General features: G+C 33.6%; 1 protein-coding gene across 1 annotated transcript in view; it reads left to right on the top strand.

Moving 5' to 3' along the window:
- Positions 1-15,112, top strand: part of IFT57 (intraflagellar transport 57) — a 50,931-nt gene that overhangs the window by 6,517 nt on the left and 29,302 nt on the right. The window contains exons 4-5 of the mRNA XM_011384609.2: positions 1,217-1,307; positions 5,714-5,782. Of these exons, the coding sequence (XP_011382911.1) occupies positions 1,217-1,307; positions 5,714-5,782 (160 nt within the window). The remainder of the gene's footprint in view (positions 1-1,216; positions 1,308-5,713; positions 5,783-15,112) is intronic.

Here is a 15,112-nt window from a genome sequence, read left to right on the forward strand (position 1 = left end):
CCTTTCTTAATATTAAATGTTGATTTTTATATTTCGTTAACCTGTCAGGTATAGATTTTTAAAATAAGTTTTCAGAAATAAACCCAAATACTTTGGTGTATTTTTAATATGGGAAATACATGTTGTTAATCTTGATGGAGAAATGATTGTTCAGTACTTATTGTTAAGACCATTGATTAAATTTTGGAAATAAGAATAAAGCCGGAACTCTTCTTATTAATACTATCAAAATAAAGTCCAGATTGATCAAAGGTATAAATGTTAAAAATGAAGCTATAGGAGTACTAACAGACCAGAGGGGCGTGAGATATGTTGTGTCGTGTTAAAGCTAGGGTCTGTGCAAAAAAATGTTTCTAAATCAGTGTAACAAGAATTATAACAGACCTGAATAGCTAAGATTATAAGTTATAAACTAGGAAAATATCTTTAACACAGGTTAAGCCATGCACTAATTTTCTTAATATACAAAAGGGCCAAGGGCAATAATAGATATTTCCTTGAAAAAGGAAATACTAACCAATTAAAACATGAAACTGTGTTCAACTACTCTCATGTGAAAGAAATGCAATTAAAACAAGAATGAGATATTTTCACTTAAATGATTAATGTTTGTTTACCATATTGGTGAACATATATAAATGGGTCAGTGTTCTTGGGAGTGTAAATTACAGTAACATTTTAGAAGTTGGTTTTGTCAACATCTACCAAAACAATAAAATGTACAAAGTTGTTGACCCAGCTATTATATACTTGTACAGATTTATTCTGATATGCATAATGATAAATGTGCAATGATGATCTTTGCGATGTTGTCTAGTAAAAAACTAGAAACAACCTCAGTGTTCAGCCATAGGTGGTTAGTTAAATTAATACTGTGGTACTGCTGTTATATAGAATACCTGCAGGTGATAAAAAGAGAGAGAGAAAGAGAAAGATGTATAGGTACTTAAATGTGATACAGTAGTAAGTGAAGAAATACGTTGGATAACAGTATTATCCCATTTGTGTAAATTTATTCTTTAAATTTGGAGATAAATGTTTTTTCTTCACATAGAAAGTTTCAAAAAGATCACATGAACCATTTGACTACGGAAGAGGGGTGAAGAAGGACAAGATCTGATGCAGAGGAGATCCTTAATAGTTAGATTATACCTTTTTGTCCTACTAAAATGTTTTATTTTGTTTTTAACTCTCATATTAAGATTTATTATTTTAGACCAACATACCCAGTGGAAGAATTAGAAGAAGAAACTGTTCCAGAAGATGATGCAGAATTAACATTAAATAAAGTAGATGAAGAATTTGTGGTATGTGTGTTACTGAACTTACTTTTCATTTTCACCTTTGGATTCCTTTTCCTTCTCTTAATTCCCCCAGTCTTCCATTTTCTGAAATATATTTTATTTCATTTTTCTAGAGAAGAAAAGCTTTTAAATAGGTACTAAGTTCAGTTGTTTCAACCTTTGGTTAAGGTAATGCTCATGTTCTCTAATGATTGAGATCTTGATTTCAGCAGTGGTTCTTAAACTATAGACAGGAAGTAGTAGACCACTAATTATATGAGTAAACATTTTATTATCAACCATTCATGATCTTAAATAGGCCATAAATATTAAAGAATTTAGAACAGAACATTAGAATTTAAGATTAATACATTCTACTTTATAAGAACACCATTTTTCAGGAACTCCATTATGCTTCTAAAATTAAGATGAGTACTAATTTTAGAACTTTAAAATATTAAATGCAAGAACTTTAAAAATACTTGTAAATGCTAACATTATTTAAATTGTTTGGCAGCATCTGGGCTTTTTCCCATTCCTAACATCCTGTCCACAGTGTGAAGCTAAATGATCAAGTCTCTATAACAGATTCGACTAGTAAAATGGTGGAAACAAAGAGCTCTTACAAAGAACCAGAGATGGATTAGCTCTGTGTTTTTAGGAAGTGTAGATATCACCTGAAATTACAATGGCAGGAAAAAAACCATAGTGTATTTTACTCTCATAAACCAGTTAAATTTTCCAGGTGATTTTAAAAATTATAATAAGTATATTCTATATTTCAGCTTAAAGTAATTTGTTAAGCTACCATATGCCACAAAGATATTAATCACTGCATTATTTTATAGCAAATGCCGGAAATACTCATTAAAGAACTTAGACTATATCCAAATAGTAGAATATGATGTATTCATTAAAAATTGTTTTTTAAAGAATTATCTGTAAGAAGTACAAACTTCAGTGATAAGCCACAAGAATGTAATGTATGTATAGGGAATATAGTCAATAATATAATAACTATGTATGGTGACTTGATTACTAGACTTATAGTGATCACTTCATAAGGTATATAAATGTCGAATTACTGTGTTGTACACCTGAAACTAATATAATATTGTATGTCAACTATAATGAAAAATAAATTTAAAAACCCTACTCCTCCCCCCCAAGAATAGATACATACAGTCAAATTAATTACTGGGTTTTGCAGTCATATGAAATAAAATACTCTTCACTGCATGGCTATACCACAAACTGAATAACTGAATATACATTTTTTAAATAAATAGAGACTATTTAATTGAAAAAAATCGTTTACAGAGAAATGTTAGTGACATGGGGATAACATACTATATGCATAAACTCAACTGTAAAATTTGCCAAAAAAATATCAATATGCTAACATATATGGGTAGAAGAATTATGAATAATTTTTTCTATGCTTTGTATTTTCAAAATATTTAACATGTTTTATCAGCAACATAAATATTTTAAATACATGTAAAAAAGAAAACTGCTATTAACAGGAAAAAAGATCATTGTAAAGCTAATCAATTTAAAATATATCTTTTTTAGTGTGATATATTATAAAAATTAAAGTAAAAACATATTCATTCATTCGACATGTGCTTATTAAGCACTTGTTTTATAGCAGACACTGGGCAAGCCCCAGATGATACTGCATGTACAAAAGCACTGAGGCAAGAAGCTTAGCATGATCAAGGAACTGAGAGAAAACCTTTGTGGCCAGATCTCCTCAGTGAGGAGGCGGGTGGCTTAAGATAAACTGGGAAAATATCATTTGAACAGGTCATTATCATTTGGAGCATTTTTAGGAGTTTAGACTGTATTCTTTGTGTAATAGAGCTTTCCATTCAGGCTTAGAAAATTTATGACCTCACATATTCTCATTGTTCACCTCATTTATTTTACTCAGATATATTTCTCATCTTCTTAATAACTGTTTATTAGTTATTAGTTTATTGACAGATACCTGGTCCTAGAGCATCGGCATTTAGCTTTAAAGAAGTATAACTCAAAGCTGCCAGTTCAGAAAAAACATGAAAATCTGCTAGTCAAAAAAATAACTCTATGAGGGCAGAACCAATTTTGTTCCTTTTTTTTTTTTTGTATCTCTAGTTTATTATGCAATGTCTGGTACATTGCTGCATAACTTAGAAATTATAGCTAATTTTTTTTTTCCTGAGAACTCTTTAAATTTCAAAGCAGCATTATTAGGTGTGTAAATTAGAGAAACAAACTAGAAAGCAGCATCATTGCACATTTCTTCCCAGCGGTGAAGTAAAGACCTTCTACTGCCATAAGATCAAACTCAAGGCCTTCCTCAAAGGGTTGCTTCTTTCTTACTGTCATCATATTATTCTAAGGGGTCCTCTCTTACTGCTTCCATTCCTCTGGCTAAGGAGAACAGCATCAGTGCTAAGAAGCCTTTGAATGGTGAGATAATTATTTAATTTTGTTGCCAGAGTTTGTGGCGTGGCGCAAGGTTAGTAAAGATCATTTCTGATAGTAAAGTTCTATAGTCATCTAGAAACTAGAAACCTTCAGTTGTAGACTGGCCAAATCTCAATAGGACACACTGATAACTGTTTAAAAAAAAAAAAAAAAAATATATATATGTATATATATATATATGTTGGTCGACACAGAATAGTCTCGCTGTATTTAACTGGCAATGAGAGAAGTAAGAAGATGCATATTAGGCAAAGAAATAATAGGAAATTGTTGAGTGCCTTTTAAATTACTGAGATTAGCATCCTCTATTTCAAAACTTTTTTCTAAGTCTGTGCATATTCGAATTCTTTTTGAATGCCCTCTCAATAATGTTTAGTAACTTAAATCCTTTTCCTAATACCTAGATATTAAAGCTTTTTGCCTATAAGTGTTCAGTACACTACAATCAACAAGTATTTATTGATGACCTATGTAAACAGTACTGATTAGATTATTGTAAAAGCATTATAAACTTGTCTTTTCTCCCATGGGCATTGAGTCATTGGCATTTCAATCATTTACTGTTGTTAAGTAGACCATCATTAGTGCAAACAGAATAGACTGAGCTGCTTTTCAAAGGTGCATGTCTGCATATGTGCTTAAGATTTAAGGTGTAAACAGATCAGTTTTGTCTACACCTTTATGCCTGCTTCACTGTCCCCAAGCCCAAAGTAAATGTCACTTGAATGTATGGAATTTGCATTTATGTTATTTTATATTTTACTAAAAATCTTTCCAGTTCCCCAGAGATTAGCATAGTTCTCACATCTTACTTTGGTGGCCTCACTTCCAGAGTTTCCGAGTAGATCTAGGATGGAGCCTTAGAATTTGCATTCTGACAAGCTCCCAGGTGGTATTTATGCTGCTGGTCTCAGAACCACCTTTTGAGAACCACTGCCTTACATACTTTAAAATTCTTGAAGATAAAGATTATCTTTGAAATCTACCACTGCTGCTTTCCTACAGCTCTACATGTGAAAGTGTCCACCAAACAACACCTACTTGCTTTTTTTTTTCTTTATGAGACTTGAGGACCAAGCTTCATTAGTGTTATTGCCATATCCTTTAAGCTTGGGATATTTTTGTTAAATTTGTTTCACCCACTGTTACTTGTCACCACAAAGACATTTGAAGAGAAAGGGGAGCTAATATTTTGTCCTGCATGCTTACAGAACCTGCTCAGACTCCATATTTACTGTATACTGGGGAAGGGATTACCTTTCAAAGGGTCACTTCTGACCTTTCCTCCCATACTAATTAGTCCAGAGTTCAGGACCAACTTGGTTGGAATCTACCTGAACTATCCATTTAGACACTTAAGATCTAAGATACAAGGTTAATATCTTAAATATGTATTTTGTATCTTGAATAGATTTAAAATTTCATATCTTTAAATAGAGTTAGGGACCATGGGCCAAGCAGTACTGGTAACTTAACTTATTATTTACTTATTAAATTTGAGCATATAGGAGATGAAATGTCAAAAATATGCGTTAATGTGATTGGTCCCTGGAGCAGGTGAGAGTATTCTGTGTCAACCTATCATTTCGTCCATTTTAGTCATGTTACTCAAAATTTCCATTGAGTTTTTCCATTATCTGTCTATTTCAGATATGTTACTTGAGACTGTTTCTTGTTCTGTTCTTCATTTGTTTATCCCTAGTTCTGCAGTAGTGGCACCCTTTCTTCTTTTTTTCTTCAGTGACTGTAAAAAAAGGCCAATTTTAAATAGCACCATTGAAACGTCAAAAACCACATGAGCTGCTAATAATTTTGTATACATTAACTAGGCTTTTGAATACCCTTTCTTGCATTAGTCTTTATATTGGGCTTAATATATATGTGAGAGTCACAAATACATTTTTTAAATTATAACTTTATGATTATTAACTTTGAAATGCTTTTATTTTCCTAAGGAAGAAGAGACAGACAATGAAGAAAACTTTATTGATCTCAACGTTTTAAAGGCCCAGACCTATCGCTTGGTAAGTTACATGATATATACATAAGACAAGCAATCAGTACACATGTTGTGTTGGAAATTGAAACAAGTAGAAACCATTGTTGGCCAATGTTTAGTATGTCATTTGAAAAGTGGCTCTCAAAATTGTTTTTCTACATATAAAATAATAGCAAATACAAAAATCCAGAGGGACATCTTCCTGTCTGGAAAATCAACACAGTGCTTCTCATATAAACTGAAAATAATTTATTTGCTTTATGTCATTTTTTTTTATTATGGAAGCACATATATTATTTGATTTCAAGTTATTTTTCATTATAACGGGACAGTATTGAATGGTCTTGATCAAAAGAAAATGGAAATTAAATGGTATTTCTTTGAAATAAAATGGATTATATTAAGACTGTATATGGATAGGTAGACATTGCTTAAGTCAACTTTTGCTGTTTTAATTAGGAAACCTATTCTTTAAAAGAGAGCCCACTGAATGAGATATTTTAAAAGTACATATTGAATTTTTGTATTTTCTTGTATGTATGTTATATTTCAATCAGGTGATACCTATTGCATGCTCAAAAAAGTACATGTGGAACATCATATTATTATTTGTTCTTTATATAATTTTTTTGTCTAAATTTTACAAACAAGTTTGGATATAGTTTTGGGTTTATATCATGAAGGCTTCCTTGGCCACCCCACCCAGGATGATCTCTTCATTTATCATTTACTGCCTTAATATTATTAGCATTAGTTATTATTATTAATGATATGTGTGTGTTTTCTGGCCAAGTTGAGCTGTAATATAACATTATGATGTAGCTAACTTGCCTGAGAATGTGTGTTGACTCTAATACTTTTAATACTAGGTGTCTGATCTTGGGAAGATCTCCAACTTCTTGTGCCTATCTTCCTCATCTGTAAAATGAGGATAAATAAAAATATCACCTTTTTCATAGGATTTTTAAAGATTAAAAGAGTTACTACATTAAAATATTTATAACAATTTCTGGCACATAGAAAATGCTCAATAAGTGTTAGCAAAAACCAAAACCATATTTCCCCCCATATTACCACTCTCAAATCTGATATCAAGGATAACTATCATTTTTTTATATTCTCTATAGTATAACACAAAAAAATACTGAATAAATAATTCTTGAATGAATATATTTTTTATTGCTCAATTCAAAATTATATCAGAATAATGTGTTAACATTTAAATCCAAAGAAATTCTAGTTGTGACAATACATTTGCAGATGACTATAGTTTTCAAAGTACTTTAAAACACATCTTTTACTGACCTTGTGAGGTATTTGAGTAGATGTTATCTCTGTTTTACAGATTGAAAAACTGAAATTTCTAACCTTGGGACAATTAATCTTTTCAAAAAGCTGATAAATTACAGCAGCTAAATTTGAACTCAGTTTCTCCTACCTCTCAAGTCTATTTTTTTTTTCCTTTACCTCATCATAGTTCAGGGTAGGTATGGTTTGATTCCTGCCTTAAGCAAGGACACAATGGTGCTTGGTGTACCTGTATGTGTTGAATGATGATGACAACAAAGTTCTAAAGTATGAGGAAGAAAACGTAGAGATTCATAGTTATTTTCAGAAATAAACTGTCATTTTTGTTATTCATTCTTATATTGGTGATGTAAATGGAGGCCTGTAAAGCCTACCTGGGATTCCCTCTGGACCAAGTAGTTTGAGTATTCAGAAGGAGCAAAGTATCTAATTTGCCTCTACCACTACTCTTCCCTATCGATCCTGATTTCAGTTTTTCACCCTCAATTAAGATTATTAAGGAAGGGTTTTCTTCTTACCTGTGCCTTTATAAAATATGTAAGTATTAGGTCCTTTGGATAAAGATTATATAATGTATTCCCTTTCGAGTTAAGACTATATATGGTTGCATTTTCACAAGAGGAGGAAGTCTGAGCACCAGGTGTTTGTGGATGATCAACCATGAAGTACTAATGAGGCAGAAAACCCTTTCATATTTTAAAAAATCTGGCAAGCTTATGATGTTGCCCATAAAGCCATCTGCCTGAGACAGCTGTATCTGACTATAGCTTATGATGGCTCCGGCTGCTCTTTCCCTAAGACAGAATTGCTATGGAGGTTAGTAACATAGATTTAAGATTTTATATTTCATGCAGCAGGTGGACTCACTATGGAGAAGAAATATTAGTAAAGTTGAATGTGATGAATTCTTCACTAGAACAAAAATGATATATACTATCTATGAAATTGGTATACTAAATGTATATGTGACTATGCCAGCCCAGCAATGTATGGATTATAGCAATCCCTCTCTACCTGTGGTTTTGAAACAGATCCTTCTCTAGTCATTCTCTGTCCCTTCATTCTGCTTTATTTTTCTTCACATACTCTGGCATTGTATTAATTTCTGATTTGTTTATTGTCTATCTGAACCACTAGAATGCAAACTCCTCCAGACTGACAGCTTTTTTCAGTTTTTTACCTGTGCCTGGTGTATAGGAAGTGCTCAATATTGAAAAATATTGAATGAATACATGCATGAATGAATGCCATTTTATATTTTTAATTTTATAGGCAAATTTAATCTTTATGGAGAAAAATACTTCTCAACAATAATTGTTTCTTCTATGTACCTTCTACTTGTATTCCTTTCTTTCATTTAATGAAAGTACAGTCTAGGCCCTGAAAAGTGTGCTCTTAAGTATCATGATAATTCTAGAAAATGGGTATACACAAGCTTTCTCCTGAGATTTGTGGTAAGTGGAGCAAGAGAAAACCTAAATGAAAAAGACATATATTGCAAATTGTGTTCTTTGGAAGTGGACACTGAGACAGAGTTTGGGGTACAAGAGGTTTATTATGAAAGGAAGTGGAAAGAAAGGATTGGGGCAAGAGAAAAGTCTATCTGTGATTCAGGACTGACAAAGCTTTGGCCAGCCTGGTGAAGGGCTCTGGAGCAACTGTTGGCCTGCTTTGCTCAGTAGCCGGAGGCAGGCTGCCCAGGGAAGGACATAGCCCCAGGCAAAGTGACTGCACGTGAGGCAGAGCCTGAGGGAGCTGACAGCAGGAAGCTCTTTGCTGGCCACATTTCCTACAGTTGAGCAGCACACCTTTCCTTGAAAGGTGGCCTGGTGATCCATCTTCCTATCACAACATATTTGAAGCCTGTAACTGCCAGTTTGAGAAATGGCCACTGTGTGGCCATTGACTAACTTTGAAATGTCTACCTAATAGGATTATGACACAACAGTATTGTTTCATGAACATTGAAAACAGTATTCTAAGAAAATGGTTCCTCCCATCAAAAATGAATGCTTACAATGATGAAATTGGTTTGTTTTAGAAGCAGGTGTTTTTCAGAACATGTATTTACTTTGAAGTTTAAAAAATATGTTTAAAGCCATTATTTCGTGTGCTTTCCCCCTCTAATTCTCTTACCCCAATTATGGTTTTGCCAAATGTCCTTTTCAAGAAGATAACTCCTATGATTAATGAAGAATTGCTCTGTCCTCCAAAGTTTCATTTGCAGGTTTGTTTTTTGGAATTCGGATAGAGCTTTTCTTAGAAGGAAAAAAATTTTGGATGGATATTAGGCTTTAAGGCCCACAAAGTTTTACAGTCTCTCTGTCCCTCTGATTCTCGGATGTTTTTGAAATCTGAAATTTAGCTAAAGCCTCCCTGAGAATGATCATGGGGGAGGACACTGGTGCTATATTCAAGTTCTGACAGTTGGGCAGGGCCCGTGATAGTTACGGGTGTAGTAATTCAGAGATGTGAGGGGTGGGAGCAGGGAAGGAAGTCTCTGGTGGCAGGGTGTTAGGGGGGTGTTCTGATTGTTTCTATTTCTAATCTGAATATGTCAGTTGGAAACTGCATGTTCCTGGTAGTGACACTGTAATTAAGAGTGGTCTTTGTAGCTCCTCTTCCATTCTGAAGCTCAGTAGAATCACAGCAACAGTGTTCTGGCAGCATAATGCAAATGTGTCATTCTCCTCCCCCAGTGAAAAAAAGATGGAAGGGAAGCTGCGCACTCTCTAAATTCTATTTTTAAATGCCCATCACTTCATTTCAAAACATTTTTTTAAACATGCCATAGATACCATTCTTCCTTGAGATGCTAAATTTGAGGTTTTAGAAACCAACTCCTGAGTTAGACAGCATAAAACCAACTATCTCAAAAGATTTAAACACAATTGGTTTTTAATTACTTAGCAAAAATTCATCGTACCAAGATGAGAGAATTTTTAGCTTAAAAAGCAAAAGCTGTAAGGAAGTGAAAATCTGGGCTTAGAATAAAAACTTCATTTCAGTTTTAAAGTATGTTCGTGGTAAGTCTGCAATATTGTAATCAAAAAAGGGAAGAAGATGCATCTACTTTGGTTAATATCTTAAATATTTTAAATTTTCTTTATTTTACGTATAATTTATGGTTCTTAACAAAATGTCCTTTCTGAGTAATATAGGGGGAAAAATACTGTTCTATAGCATAACTTGCCCCATAAGTTACCACTGGTTCTGATTCCTGCTTGAAGAAAAGTTTTTTTTTCCTTCTTTCTTAAAATATTTGAATGTTAGTCCTACTATCTGTGTTGTGACTGTGAGAAGTCTGTTTCACAGGAGAAATCATTAAAATGCCATGTGTTTAAGTGTGATGAAATATAATATGACTGAATAAATGTTTTTATTTCTTTGGTAACTAGCACCACCTCATCAGTTTTACACCTGGAGGTGAATAGGAAATGTAGGTCAGAGGAAAAAGCCGTACTCCTCACTGCTCAGAGGAGGCTCACATAGTTCTTGCTGGATATAAAAGAGTTTTGCTTGATCTTTAGTGTAGTTTTGAATCTATGCTTGAAATAGGAAAGATCCTTATTTTCATCCTGGTTTTATTGGGAGCCCAGCAAGAAGTAGGTTAAGGACTTTTCAAAGTCTCTTCCAAATCTGAGCCCATACCTTCAAGATAGATGCAGTGGAAATAGCAGCTATAGAGCAATCCTGACTATAACTCCAGGCATATACCCATAGTGACTTAACCTGTGATTGACTCTGCTGTCTTATCTATAAAATGGCAACACAATTCTTCCCAGGTTGTTTTGAGATTAATATAACCTAAGTTGTGGACAGCACCTAGTATGATGCTGGCATAGATTATGCATTTCTTATTTTATATAATGTTTCACCTTTCCTAGAGGTTGGGATTAGTTACCAACATTATGTGCTGTAGGAGAATAGAAAAAGCCCCAATATCTCAATACGAATCAGTTTCTAGATTGCCATGAGTATTTTTTAGTAAGAAGCTTATATAGGATATAAGTTATCAACTATCTTGCATTTTGATGTAAATTAGGAATGCCTGTTGATGTCATAGTTTTATTTTCATCATCTGTCACATGATTTATTATTGAAGGCCCACTAGACTAAATCTGCTGTCACATAAGGCCTCCTACAGAAATGACTAAGGGGAATTTGAGGAAAAGTAATACAAAGATTTTTTTTTCCAGCAATCATTTGAGAGCTGCCATTTTATAAATGAATAGTTATATTTTCTAAATCAACACTAATAGCAGATATTTATTACATAATTCAGCATATTAGTTGAGTACCTAAAATGTGTAGTTTTTTCAGTCCCCTATAAATCTATAATCTTTAAACCCACCCAGTCCTATCACTACTCACTTCTAGCAGTGTTAGTGCTTTGAATATCTGACTCATGATTCATTTTCATCCAGAACATCTAGTCAGTCACTGAGACCTTTGGATGCAATCTTTGAAATATCTCTTCTATTCATCCCTTCCACTGTCTTTCAAAGTCAGGTCCTCTTCACTTCTGTCTGGATTATGGAACACTAATATTCCAAATGGTTTTTGGTCCTTATCCTTTAATTCCACCCCTACCCTTTTTCAAAATATTTTTCACCATACTTCTCTATCTTACCAAAACATGACTGTTATCAAGTCATTCTGACTTCAGTAACTGATGTCTTTTCAATGCCTTCAGGGTCATTTATATAGATTATAAAACAGTAAGTTTTTGGTCTGACTTTCAAGACCCTTAGCAATTTGACAACTAGTCCACATAGCCAAATCTTATTGTCTTCTGCTGGAATAAATTTATTACAGGTAAATGAGTCTTTTCATAGGTTTCCAAACACCTCACAAGCATATTTGCTCCCATCCTATCCCACCCATCCTTCCTCTTCTCTGTCTCTTATTTGAAATGCCTTCTCATCATCTCTCTGCTAGACTCATAAATGTTCAAGGTTCAACTCATATTTAACCTCCTAAGTGACATCTTCTTTTATCACTCCAACTCCATGTAATACTATGATCCACAAATTTATGACCCATAAATCTTAATAAAACATAATTAGAATGCTATTTTATGAGTATCTCTACTATTTTATTCCCTGTCCCTGGAATAGAACAGTACCTGAGCTAGATAAAGATCCGTTGGATAAATAATGTCATTGTATCTTGCTTTTGATTGTTCTTTACCTGCCCTCTGGCTTAGAGGACAGTATTCACACTCCTCAGCCTAGCTTCTAAGGTCTGTCACAATGTACTCAATGCTGTTTTTTGTTCCTCAGTGTTCACCTTTCTAAGCCCCTGGTCACTCTTCTCATGATCTTCACTATGTTTGTTTGTTTGTTTGTTTATTTATTTATTTATTTAGTATTTTGACTTATGATGCTTCTCACTATAAACACGTGGCGTGTCTCTTTTCTGCCTATTTACATTCCATACATCTTTGTAGGGTTAATTTAAACCTCACATCACCATTAAAACACACTTCTGTCTATTCACACATCTAAAGCATTTACCACCTGTACTTGCTAGTTTTGGGAAGTTAATCAAACTTATAATTTTACCTGCTTTTATTGAAAACACTTGATTCTTTCCAAAAGTGAAATAAATTTGTAAAGTTTTTAAATGAAAGCACAGAAAAGTACAAAGAGAAATGTGAAAATTTCCTCAGATCTCAGCATCCAGATATAAACATTTTATCCCTTTATGCATAATTCCTCTGAGGTTATGCAAGATGCTAATATTTGGTGAGTCTGGATGAATGGTATGTGGGAATTTTTTGTGCTATTTGTGTAATTTTTATGAGTCTGAAAAAAAATTACACACCAAAATAGGTTAATGAAGCAGTGCAGAATTCATAAAAGAATCCAAATAATCCAAACATGTAGTAATAGTATACAAAGCAGTGCAAATAAGTGGGGGGAAACTGTAATATTCAGTTTAGTGGTGATGGGATAACAGGCTATCCATTTGGAAAAAAAAGATTTTAGACCCATCCTCTCTACATGTACACCGTACTGTGGTGATTCTCAAGACAACTTAGTTCCCTTTTCCTTGACTCTTAAGACTACAAAATGAATCTTGACAGTTAATAGGACTTCCATGTCTCTCTCAGGTATATAAATTGAGCTCCTCAAATGTACTTGGGCACTGGGATATCCATGAAGTTGCCATCTCAAAGAAAAGAAGCCTTATAAAAATTCAAGCCTTAAAGAATTAAATTTATTTTGCATAATCTACAACAGCAAGATGTCTATGGTAGTTTCTTCATACATACTTCTTGGAGTACTTTCTTTTGGTTTTATTTTGAGAAAAGTAAATAACCAGAGATGATTTTACCTTAGCACTTAGGGTACATTCAAGTAGCTAAAGTAGTAGGAAAGGCAGGTTTTGATATATTAAACAGAAATAATATTGGAAGTTAAATTCACATTCAGAAATAATTTCAGATTTCTTATTGGAAAATTAAATTCATTTTGTGTGAATTTGGGGCTTTCTTTTTCCTTTTTTTATTTTTTATTTTTTTGCTTTATGGGAGCATATTATTCAAATCTCAGTTCACATAAGTAAAGATAAAATTTCTTTTGACAATGTTAAAATTGAACTTAAACTATTATGAACTTCATATATTTAAAGACAGGCTACCATCTATTTCTTTTGATAGATTATAGGCAAGGTTTAATTTACTTATTCAGAACAAATGTGAAAATACTTTTAATATGGTATTAAACATTTTTCTTCATAGTAATAGTGTTAAATCATGTAAAACCTAATTTGAAAAGATAATAGTGAATCAAACTCATGATTTATGCTGCTTTAATCATGAAGAAGAATTGACTTGTAGAGACATGAAAAGATTTAACTCTCTGCCTTAAAGATAACCTGTTAAAGTCATTGAATTTTGAGGGAATGCTCTTCTTGATTGAAATAACTTGTTATTTATCCCTCTGTCTAGCTTTTCTTTTATTGATATATGGTAAAGAAAGAGGAACACTAGATGCCCTTAGGAGAAACCCTGTTTAATTCATGGTAATACCATATGTTTTATAGTTGGTACTTAGCTTCTTGGCCACCTGTCCTATCTTGAACAAAGCATCAGATGAGGAAAAATGAAAAAAAAGGTCTCTGAGCAAACAAAATAAGTATAACTTCTTTGATTTTTTAAAATTTTAATGAAGAGTCCTAACCTCATCCCGCCCTCTCCCGAGCTCTTACTCCCCCTCCGGCACTTCCCCCGCCCCACTCCCATATTCTTACTTTACCTAAATTGTAACAAGCAGTTTAGGAGGAGGAAGAGATATAACAGGCAGTCAAGGAGACATCCCAAGGTGATCCCTGGCATCTTGATAACAAGAGAAGCTACAGGAACACTTTAAAAACAGACATAGGAATGCAAAAAATTACAGCTATCTGGGATCATTTAGTGTGGGATCAGTCATATCCAGATTCTCAGTCTTGAGGGCATCGTTGTATTTTAGAATAATGCAATAAGAGACATCAAGAAAAGATTATGTTATGGTCAGTAAATGTCAGCCTTTACCAGGACCCAGGATCCAGTCTGACAGTGGTGCCTCATCCTCCTGAGAGGCAGAGATTTTGTCTTGGTAATTGAAGACTCAGGCACCTCCACTTGCTCTTGTTTCATCACTAGTTCAGTGTTGAGATTCTTCTGGCCCTCCCTCATTTCCCATTTTCACCTGAAAGTCTGTGAATTCAGTTTCTGCTCAGGCCCTTGGCCTAAGTTCCCTTGGCCAGACTCCCATCGGACTTGTGATTTCCCTGTAACTTCCAACTTGGGGTCTCCATTCTCAAGTAAATGTCTTTTTATGGATGCCTGAGCCTTGAGCTTCACTCTTGGATCTGCCCATGCGGCCATATATGTTTACTAGGCAAGGTGTTGATCAAGGTAAGTTTTGTAGTAATTGAGTTTTAGAAACACTGTCATATATGTGTACATACACACACACACACACACACACACACACACACACACACACACACACACACACACACAACATAGTATTTCTTCACATGCTTAATCATT

Source organism: Pteropus vampyrus, unplaced genomic scaffold (assembly GCF_000151845.1).
Source record: "Pteropus vampyrus isolate Shadow unplaced genomic scaffold, Pvam_2.0 Scaffold1, whole genome shotgun sequence".
Classification (NCBI taxonomy): Eukaryota; Metazoa; Chordata; class Mammalia; order Chiroptera; family Pteropodidae; genus Pteropus; species Pteropus vampyrus.